General features: G+C 32.5%; 1 protein-coding gene across 1 annotated transcript; it reads right to left on the bottom strand.

The window, feature by feature from the left end:
- Positions 1-4,818: 4,818 nt before the first annotated feature.
- On the bottom strand, positions 4,819-5,700 carry LOC115877954 (zinc finger MYM-type protein 1-like). The gene has a single exon (XM_030894305.1). It carries the CDS (start codon positions 5,698-5,700, stop codon positions 4,819-4,821), a length of 882 nt encoding a protein of 293 aa, XP_030750165.1.
- Between the last annotated feature and the right edge of the window lie 16,159 nt (positions 5,701-21,859).

The following is a 21,859-nucleotide window of genomic DNA, read 5'->3' as shown; positions in this document are numbered from 1 at the left end:
AATGTTAATTTTATTTACAAGGTCTTGCCATGCGTTTTTTTTTGGTTTTTTAATAATACTAAAGAATGTTTAACATCCCATAATATAGGCAACTTTTCATATTCTTCAATTAATAATAACGAAGATTCATCATTGATCCACTCCATAATTTTAATAAAGAAAACGAAAAAAATTTACACACGCACGCACGAACGCAGACAAAACAAATTGCCGGTGCAAGTTGAGCGTTGGCGCACACATAAAATCCCTTTGAGCACGGACCAAAAACCAACACCAGACGGCTCACGTTCGCGGCTGCTCGCGCACAGACAGATTCAGAGTAAGCGTGCGCGCACAGCCGTTTACACTTGAGCTTGAGCATTCGCAGAGGATCAGTGCGGGCGTGCTCAAGTCTAAACGCACCATAATACCTTGTAAGTAAATATACAGGGTCCGGCAATAGTTCGTCAGGCATCTGTAGCTCTTAGAATAAAAAAAGGAATTTTGTTTGCAAGTGCAAACCTAAAGTATGTAATAGAATGTATTTCAAGAAAATATTTTAACTTCTATAGGGTGGCTCAAAAAAGTGTGTGTGGATTGTGATGATTTTTTTATAAAGAACACCCTGTATATTATTGCATATTTGGCTTCCTTTCTGATCACTTTACATAATCCTAAAATATTATTAAATACGTTTTGATAGTTTCAAAGATAAAAAGTAAATAGATAAAAAATATATTTTTTTCATCTTTACTTATAAAAAATATTAAAAATCCAAGAAATGTTCTGAAATCAAAACTATATTAGGTATTACTTACTTTCCTATAAATATCGTAATCTTAAACCATACAAGGTGTTAGAAATTCTATGCCAAACATTCTATTCCTGTTAATTTGACTGGAAATACAAAAAAAAAGTTTTTTCCAAATATTTTTATGAGCCACCCTTGTTCCGTTTGAAAAACTTGAGATATGATTAAAAATACGATTTGGGCATCTTTTAACTGCCCAGGACAAGACACGAAAAATATTAGACGATGAAATCTATTTTTCCAGGGCTCTATGATTAAAAATTATTGTTTTTAACACAGAAATGGCACTCTAGATTGAAATTTAAAATACAATTTTTTTTAAGTCAAAATGTCAAAAGTTGACACTGATGTCATTCTATTCAGAGTGTCATTTTCTATCGAATAAAGTAAAAAAAATACCGAGTGTGTCATTTAAAAATCAAAAGTTGTAGTTATTTCCGGTGAAACAGGAAGTGACCAAAAACAATTGAATACGTCAATTAATCCTAATGTCTTTCGTAAACTAACATACCAAATCTTGTTTTTTTATCTGAAAAATAATAGGGGTGAGTCACTTTTGAGACGCAACCGGTATATTCTTTGATCATACCCTTGCTATCCACTCTCAGTGCAGCTTTTATTGTTCCTTTGCCTGGGCGCTGCGATCGCACTAAAATTACCGCTACTTTAATTTCAAATATTTTTGCCCAATGAGAATAAAGATCGCAATTAAACCTCCTCTTTCCTGTTCCTCTTCCTCTTTATAGTTTGCCCAACTTTTGTGACGTTTGAAAAAAAAAAACAATATTTTTTGCCCCCTTTTGGGTAACAGTAAAATTAATTAATTATAGAGAGTTTTATTTATCTATAACATAATATAGTTTAATATAGTTTAATAACATAATATAGTTTAATATAGTTTAACTAAAAAACGGAATATTATTTTGATTTGATCTTTTGTTTTCTTTAGGTTAGTGTAAGTTTAATTGTGCGACATCAAGTAGTGAATCCTGGAAACACGTGAGTAACAATGGTAAACTAAGTTAATTTTGCTAAAGGGGCATTTTTGGGGCAACATTGATTCGATGTATTTTAAGCGGTTGGTTGTTTTTATTGATTATATTCAATATAAAAATGTGCATCTATTCCTAGATCATTATTATTAATACTGCTTGCGGAAAGAAATTTTATTCAGGATTATTATCAATTTTATTATACAGGATGTCTCAAATTCGAGCCTTATATTGAAATTTCGGAGATATAACTGGAGATATAAGGTGGGTCAAGTGGAGACAAAGTTGTGCAATTTAATGTTGCTCAAAATACCACTTTAAAAGGTAAAAAATATCTAATGGTTTTTAAGATTCTTTTAAAATTTAATTTTTGGAAAAAAAGGAAATACACACACCGGAAAAATCTAGGGATACAATTTTATTAAAGTTAAAAATAAATGTTTTGAATAAAGAACCACATATTTGTAGGCCGATTCTTTCTACTTCGATTGAAACGAAGTAGTCATACTAGTTATTTCTAAATTTGGGATATTTGCAGAAATGTTTGTGCATTTTTTGTCAAATGTATAAAAAACACCTAGCATCAATTGTTCAAATTTAACCTGTACTGGCTATGTTTTTATGATAACTGGCCAGAATTCATTCAAATAACTCTGTTTAGTGTTAAACGATATTATGGAGCGTAGACATCTTAACAGAGACGAAATGCCAAGGGCCATGGGTATGCTCGAAGCTGGAATGCGCCAAATCGACGTAGCTAGAGCATTAAATACAACGCAAAGTGTAATATCGCGATTAAGTGCACGCTACCGTGAAAGTGGTGATGTTGCTGAAAGGCACACAGGGCGACATCGCATTACTACCCCTCAGCAAGATCATTTTTTACAATTAAATGCTCGACGCCGACCGACTTTACAGTACCAGAGCTTAGTTTAATTCTCCAGGAAACACATAATGTACCCGTTAGTCCTGACACTGTTCGCAATAGATTAAGAGAGGTCAACTTAAGAAGCAGACGCCCCTGGAGAGCTCAACCCTTAACGAGAGGAAATCGAGGGGTACGATATTTGTGGGCTCAAGATCATGTTCAGTGGTCGAATGAACAATGGGCCAATGTTCTTTTCACGGATAAGTCACGCTTTGGAATTCATCCGGATTCGAGAAGGCTTAGGGTATGGAGAGAACCGGAAAATCTTATTCGGTTAGATCATGTTCAGGAGGTGCACCCTTATCAAGGTGGAACAGTTATGGTCTGGGGAGGAGTCCAGTTAGGCCGAAAAACCGATCTCGTTTTTCTTGAAAGGTTTCTAACAGGAATCACATATCGTGATTTAATTCTTGAGCCTGTCGTGTTACCATATGCCAATGAATTTGGGAGAAACTTCATTCTCATGCATGAGAATGAAGCCCACGGCCTCATACAGCCAGAGTCAGGGCCGGCTCTAGGTCTTTTGCCGCCCTGGGCGATGAGTAATTTTACCGCCCCATGATAGGCGCCCTGATTCTCTTAGGGAAAATTTGAAGTCGAGATCGAGAAACAAACTTTATTTATATCAACATACAAAATCGGGTAACAAAATAGAAAATCAAATATAAACTTAAAAAGTAAACTTAAAAAATTAATCAACGATGAAAATTCTTAATTAAAGTGTTTTCGTGCTTTAGACGCAGCAAATTCAGTAAGTAGCTGATCAATTTTTAATTTTGATCCAAGTTCATGCTCAATAGCAATCATTGCTAAGCCACTTAACCTTTCTTGGCTCATAGTTGATCTCAAGTACGTTTTAATTAGTTTCAACTTGGAGAAACTTCTCTCGCCACTTGCAACAGTTATTGACAATGTTAATAAGATCCTGAAGGCTACAACATTAGGGGCAATATTTAGTTGAATCGCCAATTTTAAGATTTCAATGGGAGTTTGTTTGGGTTCCACTAACGTACACAACACAGAGAGTTCATCAGCCAGTTCTGTCGCGTTCACGTCTAAAGCATCTTCATGTTTTAGAACATGTCCTAAATCATTGCAAAAACTCAATATCTCAGCTGACGAAGATTTTGAAGCAAATGCATATCATATAAAAAGTGGAAATATTTACTGTGCTCTTTTATTTGCTCGAAACGCTGATCGAGAGAGTTTGCAGCTGCGTCTAATATTGGAAAAAAAAATCTATTTTAAATTTTTCTTTTGGGTCAACTATAGGTTCATCGGAAGCTTCGTAATCAAACTGACGTTTTACTTTAAGTGTACGAGGTCTAGTTTTAGTTTCTGGAAAGTGGGCGTCTACATCAATCTCTGTTGCTAATTCTTTAGCATCTACCAAAAAACGGTTGAATGCATTGTCAGAGCGAAGATTGTTGATATATGTCTTTGTTTTATCCAAAATATTTATTGTGTTTTGTAAGTCCAACTGCTTGCTCTGTAATAATTTACTTATTGGATTTATGTATTTGTTTTGATTTATATATTAAGACGTCGTACCAAATTATAACAGAGCATAAAAATTTGAAATTCTTCAGTTGTTCCAGCAAATCTGAAGCTTCATTTCTTGCCGAAATTTCGATTTCAGGATTTTCAAAAATATTTAGCAGAGATTATTAGCAGAGATTAGCATAGATTTCGCCAATTTGATATCTAAACGTCTTAACTGCATCTACTCTGCTTTCCCATCTCGTAGTACTTAGGGGCTTCAAAGTAAGAGAAGAAATATGTCTCTTTAGGGTATCCCATTGTTGTGCGGATGCTGCAAAGAAAACATAATTTTTTTGGATAATTCCAAAAAAATTTGTGGCTTCCAAAGAGGTCGATGCCATATCATTAACGACTAAATTTAAAGAGTGACTGCTGCAAGGAACAAAAAATGCCCGTGGATTTATGTTACGAATTCGGCTTTACACACCTGCCCGTAAACCCCTTATATTGGAGCCATTATCGTATCCCTGACCCCTCGTGTTCTATTGGGATTTGCATTTCACTTAGTTAATTAATTAGTATCTCAGAAAGTTGAAGACCGATTGCTTTTTCAATCGGAACAAATCCTAAAAAGTGCTCACGTATCTCACATTGACTTCGTTTCCTACTTTGGAGACAGAAACAAATCTTATTACCATTGTCATTTGCTCTATTTTGCTGAGGTCTGGAGTGCAGTCCAATATGATGCTATAATATTTCGCTTCATTGACCTGAGTAATTATATGTTTTTTTATTTCCTCTGATAGTAAGGTGATAATTTCATTCTGTATATTTTTGCCCAAATAATGTACTTTTCTGGTATCGTCACGCATAACTCGATTCACGTGTTCTTCCATTATTGGGTCAAATTTTGCGAGTAGCTGGACTAATTTAAGGAAATTTCCATTATTGTGTTTGTAAAGTTTATCAGAGGAACCTCTAAAGGCCAAGCAAACGCTGTTCCAGTGTTTAGTTTCAGAATCAATTAATCTTTGGATCGAAGCGTCAATAACTTGCATCTGATTTAACCTTATAGATAGTTCTGACCAGGATTTTTGGGCTAACATGTGGGCCATTGATAGTTTATGTTTTTTGAATGTAACTCCAGTATGTTTCCAGTTGTTGAATCCTTCATTAGATAGATTAGTTTTATTTGAATGAGCAAAGAGTTTACAACAAAAGCAGAAAAGAACATTTTTAGAAGTTGAGTATATTAACCAATTTCTTTTGACGGATTCTCCGTTGCTTAAGACACGGTTAAAATTAAATGAGGTAAATTTTCTCCCGTTTTTATCAAGGGGAAATCTAAAATTGGTTAGTGCTGGTGGTGGCCCTCTCTTCACTAAAAAGACTCTATCTTTATCCATAATTATTTCTGGCCATTTGGCTGGATCAGGATCGATTACTAAATTATTAGTTTCTTCATTACACTCGGTATGATCTCTACTAGCGGAAACCTGTCTAATCATTGTCTTATTTTCATCATAATTAAGAATTTCGACTACTGATGATGTACTCGACGTTGCGCTGACAGAGGTTGATCTTCTGGACCTTTATTATTTCTCTTCCTTTCTAGGAAACTTCTATTGTTCTCTCTCTCGCGCAATGCATTGTCTTTCTTAATCAAATTTGTTCACTTATGCCCGAGGCTATGCAACACAACACACATGAGCCTTTTGCGGGTTGTCCCAATCATGCATACAAAGTTCGCATAATAATAAGCTTATTTAAACAATGTTTAGTATCGGTTCTATTTATGTTATTGATGTCATTTTCTTTTCAAATCTTTGGCCGATGTTAATAAAAATTTTTACGAAATTTTTGAGTTGTAATTGATTTGCCACACCTGGATGTGCCGCCCCTAGCAGGCGCCGCCCCGGGCGGCCGCCCACTTCGCGCCCCCCTTAAGCCGGCCCTGGCCAGAGTGGTAAGTGAGTTTATCAATGCTCATCAATTAAACATCTTACCCTGGCCGGCACAATCTCCTGACCTCAACCCCCCCGAGCACGTATGGAACGCTGTCCAAAGAAGAATTTTGAGAATGGGTATGCCTCGTGAAACTCGTAGGGATTTGGTTCGTGCCGTGAATGCAGCGTGGCATTAATGCATGTGGCAGGAGCATGGAGAGACGATGTAGGGCTGTAATGAACAGTAGAGAAGGCCATACCCTTTATTAAGTAAAAACGGTTTTATCTTTTTTTTTTAATTCACAGTTTAGAATAAAAAAAAATGTGTGTATTTTTTTGAGTTCAATAAAAATCAAGGTAAATTTGAAAAAATCGGTAAATTTCGCATTTTTATTTCCAATACGTCCTGTAAACTATTTGTTTATTTTAATTTAATTATATCAGAAATGCAAATAATAAAAGTGACAATTGCTGGATAAAATTGTAATATCCCTAGACTTTTCCGGTGTGTGTATTTATCATTTTATTTTCATTTTTTGATGACTTATTTTTTTTGTTTGTGGTTTGGTTTGGTTTGGTTATGACTACAAGATGGCTGTTATCAGATTTTCTGTTTTTTAATACGGTCATCGTTTTTTTATTACGAATTTTAAAAACTTCTAAGGTCTCAAAACCAATAATGTATTCCACTTATTTGGAAAATTCATATTATTGATTTTCTGGGAAGATCAGATCACCAGAATCTTATTCTCTGTCGTTCTCTAACACATGAGCTCTGATGGAAATTGCTATTAATATGAATTGTTCGAGTACGATAAAAAATGCGATTCATCATTGGTTTTGGGGTCCTGGAAGCTCTTAAAAATTAAATATAAATCCTGGGGCCGCGTCGTATTTAAAAAATGAAAGTAGATGATGGGAGCTCAAAGACCAAACGTCGCGTCGTCAGTTTGAAAATCTGAACACAGTAGAACTAGAACAAAACACACCAATGACAAGGTGACATTTATTTTGTTATATCTATTCAAACTGAGTGATAAAAAAATAAAATTGAAATCACGAATATTCGTATTTTTCCAAAAATCTCTTTCTTTTTTATCTTTCGTTAAGTATTCCGAAATGTTAAACTTTTAAGATGGTACTTTGATCAGCAACAAATTACGCAACTATGCCTCCATTTAACTGACCTTGTATTTCTTTCTTTCACACAAATTTATTATTATTTTCTTTTAATTTTACAAATCAAATACAGTGTGTTGCATACAAGAAACTTTATTTTATATAAGGACATGTATGAAATGGAAACCGACGTTATATCCTTGGATGTTATACCGCGATCCATGATGGTTTTTGCAGTTCACAGTTCACAGCACAGCTTTTTAAGTTTTTAATGCCACTAATGCCACTTCACAATTATCACGGGTTTGAGTAAATAAAACTTAAATTAAACTCACAAGATAGCAATAATTACTTTGAAAATGGACGCTTTAAACACTTTTTGGAATTTTTTCAATGGGAGCGGTTTAGATTTTGAAAGATTTTATAATTTTTGAAGATTCTCACTTTGACAAGAGATCTTAGCAACCTCTATAGATTACCAGATTGCATTCCAATCTAAATTTATTTCCTTTATCTATGATTGGGGGTACTTACGTTATTGAGCGAGTATTATCGTAAATACATTGTACACATTATTGTCCGTAACATATAATATTATAAGTATACAAAAATGACATGCTGTGCAACACATATCATAATTTCAGTGCATGTAAATTTGTTGTCAGAGAGAGAGAAATTGTTTTTTTAATTCTTCCTCAGTAGTCACGATGTAAAAATATATTCTAAACTTGGCATGTAGATGATACTTAAATAATACTATAATTAGTAGAAATTTTAATACTATAGGATGAAAAAAAAACGGCGTTAAAACGGCTGGGTTGACAGTTGATAATAATTTTGGCGAGGTTAAGTTAAGCTCCAGACTTCATTTATTTGGCCTGTAATCTTCTCAATTTTCAATGGCGTTTAGAGCCAGTTGGCCTTAAGAAGGTTCTAATTTATTTTTATATTGAGTAAAATTTATTTTTAAATGGTGTTTGGTTTGGTTTGTTTCGCACCCTGTGATTGTTCCCAGTGACGGTTAGTGCGCTTGTTTCTCGGACAACTCTTATAAAAATAAAAATATATTTTTTTGCTGATTAATCGTATTTATGTTTCGTTCTTTTTGCTCTTTTAAGTCCAGATAAATCGTAATACGTAAATTTTTATCGGTACAAAAATTAAATCAGGTAGAATATTAAATGGAAAGGGTCGGTTGGCATAAAACAAACAAATTATGGTGCTCATGTAGCCGTTGTCGTACAAAAGTGGCCCTGCAGGATGGAAAAATGAGGCCTTAGATACGTTCCTAAATATCGATACCTACATTTATCATAATTTCGATAATTTTTAAAAATATCGATGTATTCTTGATCATTATCAACTGATTAAACATTTGTGTCTATATTGCAATGTGGTTATAATTTGGTGTTGTTGAATCTACATTTTCAGAATAATTTGCTAGCTATATCTTTTCTGCTCCTATGACACTTTCTTTTAATTAGAGAAACTTAATAATTAGAGATTTAAATTTGTTACGAACTATATCAATTTAAGATTTGATATATTACGTAGCAAATTTATTTTTTTAAGCATCAGCCTATAACTGTAGAGTGTGACTATAAAAGAGGGCAATGAATGTGGCTACAAAAGAGTAAAAGTTAAAAATAATAATTTTGTGTGTAAAAAATTTACTTGAAATTAACAACGAAATATAATCATACTTGCAATACCTTTACAGCTACTACAGCAGGTCTACTTTGCTGTAGTACTGTAGGTTTATAAATAAGTTTAAGACCGTGGAATAATAATGGTAATTATAACCTATAAAAGGCGGACCACCAGAACAGTTAGTTACTGTTGCTCTGCAGTTTTGCGATTTTAAGTTTATATTCTAATTAATAATATTACAATGATTAGAGGAATAGCCAATTTAAGGTTGATTCTCACTATACCTGCCGTTTCCATTCCATATCCATTCCATATCCATTTCATATCCATTCCATATCCATTCCATATCCATTCCATATCCATTCCATATCCATTCCATATCCATTCCATATCCATTCCATATCCATTCCATATCCATTCCATATCCATTCCATATCCATTCCATATCCATTCCATATCCATTCCATATCCATTCCATATCCATTCCATATCCATTCCATATCCATTCCATATCCATTCCATATCCATTCCATATCCATTCCATATCCATTCCATATCCATTCCATATCCATTCCATATCCATTCCATATCCATTCCATATCCATTCCATATCCATTCCATATCCATTCCATATCCATTCCATATCCATTCCATATCCATTCCATATCCATTCCATATCCATTCCATATCCATTCCATATCCATTCCATATCCATTCCATATCCATTCCATATCCATTCCATATCCATTCCATATCCATTCCATATCCATTCCATATCCATTCCATATCCATTCCATATCCATTCCATATCCATTCCATATCCATTCCATATCCATTCCATATCCATTCCATATCCATTCCATATCCATTCCATATCCATTCCATATCCATTCCATATCCATTCCATATCCATTCCATATCCATTCCATATCCATTCCATATCCATTCCATATCCATTCCATATCCATTCCATATCCATTCCATATCCATTCCATATCCATTCCATATCCATTCCATATCCATTCCATATCCATTCCATATCCATTCCATATCCATTCCATATCCATTCCATATCCATTCCATATCCATTCCATATCCATTCCATATCCATTCCATATCAGTTCCGTATTTTTTTATTGTATTGACGCTATACGTTCAGTTTCAGTTCCATACTTTTTATTGTACAATTTATATCATTACGAAAGTTTTATTTCAAAAATTTGTATCTTTTGAAAAATGTAATAGATTTAATTAAGAGGTGAAATAATAAATAAATATCAGCAAAGTTTTAACAGAGCTGGTACAAATGTAAGAACTGGACAACTCTGTTTCCGATACGCCTCAGTTCGTCCGCCAAAAAAATGTATGCAAGGAAAGGATATGGAACGGAAGGGAAATGGAACGGATAGTGTGCATTGTCCTATTCATTTACATGGAAAGGAAGGGAAATGGAAGGGAACTGATATGGAAGGTATAGTGAGAATCAATCTTTAAGCTACCATCGGTAACCGTTTTCTAAATGTTCACTGTTTTTGATTTTTCATATCAGTTTAATATAGTGATATTACATTACACTCCATTACAAACTAATGATATTAATGTATACTCTATGTTTACTTATTTTTCTGAAGCCACCACAAAGTTTGGCCTTGATTGCTTTGCGAAGTAGTACGATAAATATAAACCCGTGTTGTAAAAATTTTGTCGAAACTTTTTCCCGAAATTGATCGAGACACGCCGTGATTGGTTGTTTGTTTTTATTTTTATTGGAAGTGTAAGAATAAAAAGGAAAAACGCGACTCCGTCTATTTCGGAGTTTGCGGCCGAAGTTCCTCGCAACATAAGAAAAGCATTGAGTACTTCTGAAAGTATTTCGCTATTTAAACTCGTGTATTTGTTTAAGTCAGTTTTTACGGTATTCTCAGATGGTGGTAGCACCGGCGGAGAATGCGCCAAGCCTATATCGATATTTTTTTCACCAAATAGACATCTCTACCAGTGCTTTTATCTCGTCCTCGGCCCGGTCGTCAGTTCTAAAATGTCATTTTTCACCGAGAAAAATCTAATTAGCTCGTCGCCGTCCGTCCAGCTGGAAAGGACCGGAAAACATAACGTCGTCCATAATTCGGATAACGGCACACGCTTTATAACCGAACCGCGGTTCGAGTTGCCATTTTTTTGTTGATTAGGATGATGCAGTCGTTAGGATGATTGGAGACGAGCGTGTGTATACAACGCAGATGGAAACAGTAAAATAGCACAGTGACGTTTTTTTTATGAAGATTGATCTAACATAAGCCAGAAAAAAATACTTTCATATTATCAAATTAACCTTTAATCGCTAATAGTCTAAGAGCTAGCAAGCTCTGGCCAAGAGCTAGCAGCTCTGGCCGCTTTAATATATCTTTTACTATGCTCTCTGGAACAGAATGCGGGCCGTCTGGCTGCCGATACCCGTTGCGTTCACTACTGCGCATCGGAAAAAGATCCTATATTTCTTTTTTAATTTAGTCCTATAAATTCTAGTATTGAAGATAAATCGAACATGTCTCCATAGCGCATTGCGTAGAGTTTCCGTCTTTCAAGCGAGGATTCAGAGTTCGAATCCAGGTCAGGGCAAAGTCTTTTTTATTTTATTTTCGTTTATATTCTGATAGTAAAGTATTAAATAATTCTGGTGATTAAAAAAAAAACAACAAATATTTAATACTTTTAAGAATATAAAGGATTTAAAGGACTAATAGAATAGAATACTAGAATTTAAAGGACTAATAAAAATATAGAATCTTCTTTCAATGCGCAGTAGGGAACGCAACGTTTAGCGGCAGCCAGACGGGCCGCATGCTGTTCCAGAGAGCATAGTAAACGATATATTGAAGAGCCAGCTTTCTTAAAATACTTGTTTTCCCGATGTTGCTAGCTCTCGTACTATTAGTAAATAGTCAAATTAGTTGAATTTTTCTAAAAATCAAAACTCGTTTTTATGTTAATATAATTTCGTTTCCATTCTTTGATAGATTCTTATTGATAACATTTTACTTAATTACCGACATACCTATTTTTTGTGTTTTAAAATGTTAATGAAGCACAAAACATATTTAGTTCGATACTACAAAAAGGGTAATAATAGTTATCGGATGTGATACTTTAACAACAGCAAAAATATGACGTTAAAAAAATTAAAAAAGATTAGCAATTTTAGAACATGCCAAAAGTTTTCTGAAAATTGCATTTTTCTCAAAATGTCAATAATAATAAAGCGTTTCCTCTTATAAAGACAATCTGGGAGCATACTGTATAATTTAACTCAAAATTATTCATAAATATTCATCAACAAGCAATTTGCAACAAAGCACGTTGAACATTTTTTCTAGCATTTTCCAGATTTTAAACGTGAAAGCCAATATGAGCCTGTATCTATCAGGAAGAAAAGTTGAAAAAATATACGTTCGTTACACTGAAAGTGTTTACTTAACCTAATTTTTCGAGCATACTACAAACCTTTGGACCGCCGTGGCTTTTTAAAGAACTGAGAAAGCTTTTTTTAGTTTGCCGTAGGTATTTTTTTAAAGCTGGTCTGCAAGACAACAGAGCTGGATTTTGTAAAAGAAAAATACGTTTTAACTTTGTTTTACTATTAAGCTCTTTCAATCATGTTATATTTTATTCTACAACTTTTAGTAACATTTATAAAATCAAATAAGTAGCTTGTCATTTCACATTTCATATTTGACAGAAAAAAAACTTTACGATATAAAGTCAATTTAAAGATTAAAAGATTGTATTTAGCTATGGATTTATTTTAATAGACGTCATAAAGAAGTAACAAACAAACAAGCATTTGTGAAAAACGAATAAGTAGTTCTTTGATTTATTTTACGATGACTTGTATATACTGAATTTTCTATAGAAGTGCCAATTACGTCAAATTCATTTTCTTCATTTCCGACGATACGTTTCTGCCTAATAGGTTTTTCTGTAACAGTTTTACCTATCACCTCTGCGAAATAGGACAAGCAGTTTTTCAAAGGAGCGCTTTTCAGGAATATTCCTGTTTGGATATCTTTGAACATAAACCTTTCAGGCCAGCAAGCAATTTTCCTCACAAAATAAAATCACTAGTAACATATCCTTGTTATATTAATATATTCCTTCCTCCATCGCGCCAGCAGATATTGCTTCATTTATTTTTGATAAAATAATAAACTTATTGTAAGTAAACAAAATAAAAGTAAACTGTTATAAATTTAAAATAAAGTCCAGAAACTAATGCCGATTTTGAAAATAGCAACTAACTGTCACTACAAAATTGCCAAGACTACACTAGCTATCTTGACTGCCATTTTTTTGGAAAATCGCTTTTTATTCAAAATCTTAATAATAATCTTAATCTTCAATCTTAATATATAGTTTGAAACAGGATTTAAATCTGACTCTCTTTATTTTAAAAAATAGACGGTGCTGCATTTGAAATAAGGGAAGATTTTATGTAAAATAAATATTTAAAATAGATCAACAATTTTTGTTACCCCTGTATACATTTAAGGAAGCAGTCATTTTTTTTCAGTGAAGTTTATTTCTCTACCTTTAATCTCAGCACAAGAATTAATTCTGAAAAGTAATGTACATGGTGTTGATAACCTTTTGCTATTACAACATGCATATTTAAATATCTTTAAATATCTCAAAAACCAAAGTTTTTAGACATATTTTACCTTATTATAGTTGAGGGTTGGAACCTTTGGTGTTACACAGCAATATAAAACACTAAATCACCTCAATACACCAAAACACTTTTACTTTGGACGCGCGTTACACTGGACGCGCGTTGATGCTAACATGGTTAGCGAAACGCGCATCCAGTGTAAAAGTAAAAGTGTTTTGGTGTATTGTGTGTGATTTAGTGTTTTATTTTGCTTTTTTGATATTTTACCTTTATAATAAATGCCTTTTTTTAGGTCCAAGAATCCGAAAATGAATTAAAATACAAGGTGTTCGATAAAAAATATAACTGTGGTATGGATATTACTTCTGAAACACCCTGTATATTTTAAAATAAATTTAAATTATGCGCATCGCTTCACCACATACCGGGTGCGTCTCAAAAGTGGCTCATCCCTATAATTTTTTTATTTTTTCAGATAAAACAACGAGATTTGGTATGTTAGTATATAACATAAATTGGGGGGATTGATTGACGTATTCAATAATTGAAACAATTATTGTTTTCGGTCATTTCCAGTTTCACCGGAAATGACTACAACTTTTGATTTTTAAATGGCACCCTCTGTATTTTTTTACTTTATTTGATAGAAAATAACACTTTGAATCCAATGACATATCATATGTCAATTTTTGACATAGTCAGTCAAAAACAAATTCTATTTTAAATTTCAATCTAGAGTGCCATGGCTGTGTTAAAAACCCTAATTTTTAATCAAGTAGTCTTGGAAAAATAGATTTGATCGTTTAATGTTTTTAGTGTCTTGTTCTAGCCGGTTAAAAAATGCCCAAATCGTATTTTTAATCATATCTCAATTTTTCAAATGGAACGAGGGTGGCTCATTATCATATTTGGAAAAAGCATTTTTTACGAATAATTTGATACCACACACTTGGTATTTTGAGTCAAATTGTCGTTATGAACCGCATGTTATAATTTCAAATAAACCATATGCCAAAATGTCAAAAGTTGACATATGATATGTCATTCGATTCAGAGTGTCATTTTCTATCGAATAAAGTAAAAAAAAATACCGAGGGTGTCATTTAAAAATCAAAAGTTTTAGTTATTTCCGGTGAAACCGAAAGTGACCGATAATATACGTCAATCAATCCCAATCTATGTCATATACTAACATACCAAATATCGTTGTTTTTTCTCAAAAAATAAAAAAGTTATAGGGGTGAGCCACTTTTGAGACGCACCCGGTATATCCATAAAAAATTGTGTCTATATCCTTTCGTATTCGTAAAATCAACCAAGGCGAGTGACGTGCGCCACTCTGTATATAAAACAAAGTCGAGTTATTTACACCATTTCTAATAATTCAAGAACCGCTGGACCGACTTTAATTTTATATGATTTGTTGGATTCGTCTCCGCCATGAATAGCAGAATAACTACCAAAATAGGAAAAAATATACAAAAAAATAAGTTTTAAATAAATTAGGTTTGGAACTCCGTTATTTTCTGCAAATGACAGGCCACGTCACGCATGTTTATAGAATATTTGTAATAATTGATCTCCACTGCAAACCAATGACATACTAAACATTATATAACAGAAATTGAACGGAAAGTGTGGGAAAATAGCATATTGAAATCGAGAAAGATATTGAAATATATAGAAAATACTTTAATCAGTGTGCAAAGAAAGATATAGATACAAATTACAACAACTGTCAAATATATTTGTCTCAATTATTACATATTATTCCAATGACTAAAGAATCCAAGGACAAATAACACCCGAGAGCAAATTGTGACGATACCATCAAACAGTGCCGTGGCACTTATTTTTCTTAACCTAGCTGTTTGAAGCAATATTTATATTTTTTGATAATCGTTTTGACTACGCCTATGGTGTATCATCCTAATTAATTACGAAAAAAACGTGTTAAAATGTTAACAAAAGGTACAAAACTAGTATCGACGTATAGCACATATCAAGTACATATAAATATTAATTGAAATTGAAGAATAATTATCGAATTCAATAAGAAAACGCTAAAAGGTTGGAGTGGACTATTTATTTACCTATGAAACGTAACTCCTGGCTCTTTCTTATCGCTGCTGCTTATACACTTGGAAGCTGAACAACTAATCACTATTATAATAAAGTTTATACAAAGTTTACTACACACAAACTATTAAAAATCGCTAAAATTGTCGCTGGTGACCAAATGACGACTCATTGTTTGCCACCAAAACAAAAAAAAGGTCACAAATTCTGCTGCAGCCCGTATAGGGGCGTTACATGTCCTTATATTCTTTAGTCATTGCATTATTCAGTCATCCAAACGAAAGATATCGGAACCACTAACCACTAGATTGAAAAAAACTCACCCTCACTTCACAATTTCCCGTTTTATTTTAAACACCCCCATGTACGCTTCAAGAACTGTAAAATATTTAGTTTTTAAACTTTTCTATTTAGAAAAAAGTCGGATCCGCTAGTTACTAAAATTTTTTGAAATATAATCTGTATATAAAACCATAAAGAGAAAAACTATATAAAATAAATAAATATTTTTTTATATATAATGTGCTAAGCTAAATATCTATTCTTCTTATTATCTCATAATTTCATGAAATACGATTCACCTTTTTTCCGTTAGCTCGTTGCGATGCGCCACGCCGTCCTTGTCTATTCAATAGCCTCCGATGCATTCAACTCGTTAAAACGCAGAGACAAAACAGTGCACTGTCAACAAGTTTTGATTCAACACTTTGTAAGGAAAATTAAAGCCATTGTTCGCCGGAGCGTAAAAAGCAGCCTTGCCAAATGAGATGGACAGACAAAAACTAATCTTAATTAATTAAAAAAAATTGTCTTAATATTGTTTTCCAGACAGAGAAACCCGTAGAAAAGGAGACAGTGGCGTTACAAAAGTTTTAAGGATATATTTAGGGCATTTTTTAATTTAAAAAATAAATTATTACTAGTAACTTGTAAATATTTATGTTTATAGCTGTTAAATGCAATAAAAAGTGGATTTCTACACTATTATTTAACAATGTGTATAAAACTATGTACCACTTGAGAAATAGAAATTTTAGATAAAATCTATTAGCGTTACAAAAATAAATATAATGTCCCAAATACAAATTAATGTGCTAAACTACCAGCAAATTCGCTTGAATAGTGATATATCCTTATCAAAAGAGGAAATTGAAAAATAATAAAACTAATTTTCTAATTTTTTAAGCGTAGAAGGCCAGTAAGAAATCTCAATTTTTCGATCTAGTGTTTCTTTATTCTTTCAATTAGCTCATAATTTCATAAAATACGATTAATCTTTTTTAGCATAGCTCGTGACGATGCACTGAGCTGTCCTGGTCTATTGAATAGCTTCCAATGCATTCAACTCGTTTAAACGCGGAGACAAAACAGTGCATTGTCAACAAGATTTGATTCAACACTTTGTAAGGAAAATTAAAGCCATTGTTTGCCGGAGCGTAAAGCAGCCTTGCCAAATGAGATGGACAGACAAAAACCTTATCTTAATATTGTTTTCCAGACAGAGAAACGTATAGAGATGGAGACAGTGGCGTTACAAAGGATTCAATAATTTTATTTAGAGTTTCTTTTCAATTTTAAAAAGTAAATTGTTTAGCAATTTGTACATATTTATATTTATAGCTGTTAAAGGCAATAAAGTGTAATCGTTCATTGGATTACTATATTACTTAATATAATGTATAAAATTATATACTACTTTGCAAATAGAGATTTTAGATAAAATCTACTAGCGTTAGAAATTTGTCTAAAGATTGATATTTAACTATAAAATCCGAAACACAAATGTGCTAAACTACAAATAATATTGTTTAAATAATCATATTATCTTTATCTAAAAGGAGAAAATTCAAAGAATAAGAATTAACCAAAGATTTATTTTTTCAATTTTTTTAGTGTAGAGGGCCAGTAAGATATCCCTATTTTTTACACCTAGTAGTGATATACATCAAAATAATAAAAAAAATTGGCGCCGGGAGGCACGATAGCTGTTTTGTTTCTGAGTTATAATTTTTTAAACAATATTTCATATTTTTTATATCTCAAAAACTGCGACTTTGACTGATTTTGATGTTATTACAAATTTTGTTGCAAATATTATTCCTAATTTTAAATTGAAAACCGCGTTTCGCTGGCTACTCTAATTTTGGAGTTACAATTTTTTAAAATTTTTAACCCCCTCCCATACACCCTTACCAACCCCCCACCCCCACCAAAAACTAATGGCCAGATTCTTGGGTGCCACAGTATTTTTGTACCTACCATACCTGTTGGTATTGTCGGCTAAAAATACATTAACCATAGTATACGCCAAAATACAGGGTAGTTTTTATTTATCTGCTAATAATACTAACATGGTTAGCAAAATGTATGTACCGAGCGTTAAAAATAGTATTTTACTGTTTAGCAACTCATTGTTTCATGTGTTTGGTTTATGGTAAATTATTTTTTCTAAGTGAAATTCAAAATTGTTACTTGCAAAAATGTCATATTTTTGATTACTACTTATCAACTTGTATAAAAATCCTACTTTATACAGGGTGAGCCTTAAATAAGTAAAAATATTTTCAGAGCTGCTAGATCTCGATAAAAGAATCATATTTTCTCTTTACCATTTTCAAATAGTTCAAAATACTCAAGAAGTGCAAAATAACCGAGTTATTTTACTTCGAAAATTTCCAAAAAATATGTTTTTTGCTTTGAGGACCATGGATTACCAACCAGTATCTTTTCTGGGTTTTCTTTCTTTTATTCTTTTTATTCTCCCCTGGTTAGTGACTTTCTAAGATATAAAATAAATGTATACATATATCATAGTTGTGTATAGGAACTTTTGAAAATAATTTTGTACATTTTAGTATATATTACCGAGTGCTTACATTTTGTACCAAACATAAATTTTCGAAGTTTTAATTAAACTTGTAAATTGCCTTAACTGCTTTAATTGTTTCCTCTAATTTCTTAATTAAAAGATTCCCTACTGTTTTTGCTACAGACTCGGGAAATTAATTAATATTATAATGTCCTGTCAAGATTATATAGGTTTTAAAAAAGTAACTATTGAGTGGGTTACTAAAAATATAGATGTACTATTTTAGAACAAAACGGAATATCTTACACAAACTATAGCGATTTAGCAACAAAGCACTTTTAGATTAAAGCTTAACGTGCTTAATTATACACTCTATACTATTATTCGGGTTTATCCAAAGAACGTTCGTTATAATTATAGAGTAAGTTCTCAGCGCGGCAAACTGCCTAATCAACTAAATAAACAATAAGTAATGTGGGCAGCAGTTCGACCTCACTCTCTCGCATAATCATTGATTGCTTATCAACGGAGTTTGTCAGTTTATTCGATTTAGAACTTCAACATTAACAATCGACGATATTTGCATCGATCTACAGGACATTCTTGGTGATAACTTAATTGCACTGTTAATATTTTGAGTATTGAGTTATTTTATAGAATTATAATGCTTATAAACGCCAAAGATGAATATTTAAATTGACGACTCTTTTATTAGTGGAGTTACCAGAGATTTTTTCCTCCGAATTCAGTTTTTGTGAATGTATTAATGTGAAATCTTCTGTATTGTGTTTTATAGATAAAATACTAAAGTGTTTGCCCATTTTTTCCTGTTAATTTTGTATTTTAGTAACTTTAGTAAATTTTTAGTTATTTTCTTCTTGATTTTTTGATTTTTGATTTTTTTTTCCTAAGTAAATTTATTGAAGTAAATGAATCTAATGTATAAGCTATACATATTCTGCTTATATTCTAATCATTGAAATTTTGATCGAAATCGAATTATACAGGGTGGCGTATCATATACGACGCGGTTTTTGCAAGGAAAACGAAAGTTTGTGTTGAAGTGAAATTTTGTGGGCTTATGTAAGTCAATTTAAAGCATTTTCTAAACTTATATAGAGTTCTACAGGGTGTCCCAAAAAAAAGTTACACATCAAAGTTGTGTTTTTTTGTAATGAAACACCCTATCTATTAATTGATTTTCGGATTATAGTAAAAAAATAAAGGCGAGTTTCATTAGAAAAGTATATGACTTAAATGTATAGTTTTTGAAATACATTCACCGGCACGAAAAATGAGCTCCTTAAAACATTGAGGTATTTTAAAGTTTAATATATTTTGTTCTAGTGGGCCGATTTTGATGATTTTTTATATATATATATATATATATATATATATATATATATATATATATATATATATATATATATATATATATATATATACTAATAAATTCTCTCTTACCAATAAATTCTTTCTTCGTTTTTTTATAGTTTCCACGATATCATCCTTTGTTTATTGTTTTCTCTGGGCCAGGGTGATAGCGGCGAGGTGTGTTGGAACGCCTCCGCGGCGGTTTTTCGGTAGTAACGCTTCAAATTGTAAGCTACTGCCGGACCAGCTGCAAATGGCGCCTTTGTGCCCTCGTTTGCTTCTCCTTTTCTTTCTTTTTCAGGATCGCTAGTTCATCGTTGCTGATTCCTCCCGTATTGATGAAGCCGGAAGGCAGAAACACTGAGTGTCTACGGGTAGTCATGCTTTAGTCATGTATCATGACTAATCTTTCTGTGGACTTGCCCAATAAATTCTTTCTTCGTTTTTTTATAGTTTCCACGATATCATCCTTTGTTTATTGTTTCTCTGGGCCAGGGTGATAGCGGCGAGGTGTGTTGGAACGCCTCCGCGGCGGTTTTTCGGTAGTAACGCTTCAAATTGTAAGCTACTGCCGGACCAGCTGCAAATGGCGCCTTTGTGCCTCGTTTGCTTCTCCTTTTCTTTCTTTTTTCAGGATCGCTAGTTCATCGTTGCTGATTCCTCCCGTATTGATGAAGCCGGAAGGCAGAAACACTGAGTGTCTACGGGTAGTCATGCTTTAGTCATGTATCATGACTAATCTTTTGTGGACTTGCCCAATAAATTCTTTCTTCGTTTTTTATAGTTTCCACGATATCATCCTTTGTTTATATATATATATATATATATATATATATATATATATATATATATATATATATATATATATATATATATATATATATATATATATATATATATATATATATATATATATATATATATATATATATATATCATATATTTTTATATGATATGTAGCCAAATTATCTGACTTTTTAGTATATCTTTCTAAATTAAAAATGAAACGTCCCATCTGTTAATTATACGAGGAAAAATAAAATGTTGATATTTTGGTGAAAGTTTGAAACACTCTGTGGAATATGTTAAAACAGCAGGAAGTTTAAAAATCAATTTATCGTCTAGATACATCCTTTCTCGATAGTTTGTTTTTCGGTTCATCTCGTTAGCTTTATTTTTGTTGGAGATATTCGCCTTTGAAGAAGACACTAACATTTTTTCGTAATTTTTACATTAAAACCATGCCTTTGCTTTTAGTCCTAGTCAGCAGATCTAGTAAGTTCTGGTTCCGAAGCAGCCCTTCTTAACATAAGATTTGCTTCATTTAGTTTTCTTCTTATAGTCGGTTAGTTAATATGTAAGTTCCTTAGGTGCAATTCATTATAAATTTGAAAAGCTGGTAAACGGCGCGCGGCGGTTTCTTAGAGATAAAGTTACAATAAATCGATCGTCTCTATTAGAAGTTCTCATACGAAGATTCTTGGACGTCTAGGTTGACGTCCTCATTGACAAACTACATTCAAAAACCACTCAGCATACTCTATGGTATTAAGGTATTTTTGGAACCGGAATTTTATAGCAAATTCACTGCACAGATAGAAAGCATTTAATTTGAAAAACTAAAACTTAAGTGTAAAAATATATTTGACTCACCTTGTATATCTTTAAAAATATTTGTGAAATGTGAACTACCAGATATATAAACACATATTTTGTAAAAGGTTTGGAGTGAAAATTTCAAATAGGAATCCTGATACAGAGCTTTTTCAGAACACGGAGCCTCTTGTATATTATATGCATTTGTATATGTGTGTGTTTATTTAAATACTAAAGTGAAAGCAACGAATTTAAATTGGTAAACTTTGCAACATATCTTATTAACAATACAATGCAAAAAGTTTTGTAAAAATTCGTTTACAGTAAATGAATTCCGAGGTTTGTATCCCATAAGGGCTTAAAGCACTCCACTATATAAACTGTTAACTAGAATAATTGTAAACTAAAAGTGTTTTTTAGTGAATTTT

The sequence above is a fragment of the Sitophilus oryzae genome, unplaced genomic scaffold (genome assembly GCF_002938485.1).
Source record: "Sitophilus oryzae breed Bouriz unplaced genomic scaffold, Soryzae_2.0 scaffold_1499_pilon_pilon, whole genome shotgun sequence".
NCBI classification, from domain to species: Eukaryota; Metazoa; Arthropoda; class Insecta; order Coleoptera; family Curculionidae; genus Sitophilus; species Sitophilus oryzae.
This window is presented reverse-complemented; position numbering and strand designations above follow the sequence as displayed.

What these genes read in the sequence shown, in the direction of transcription:
- LOC115877954 (XM_030894305.1), bottom strand. Translation starts at nt 5,700, where the DNA reads ATGATTAGACAGGTTTCCGCTAGTAGAGATCATACCGAGTGTAATGAA.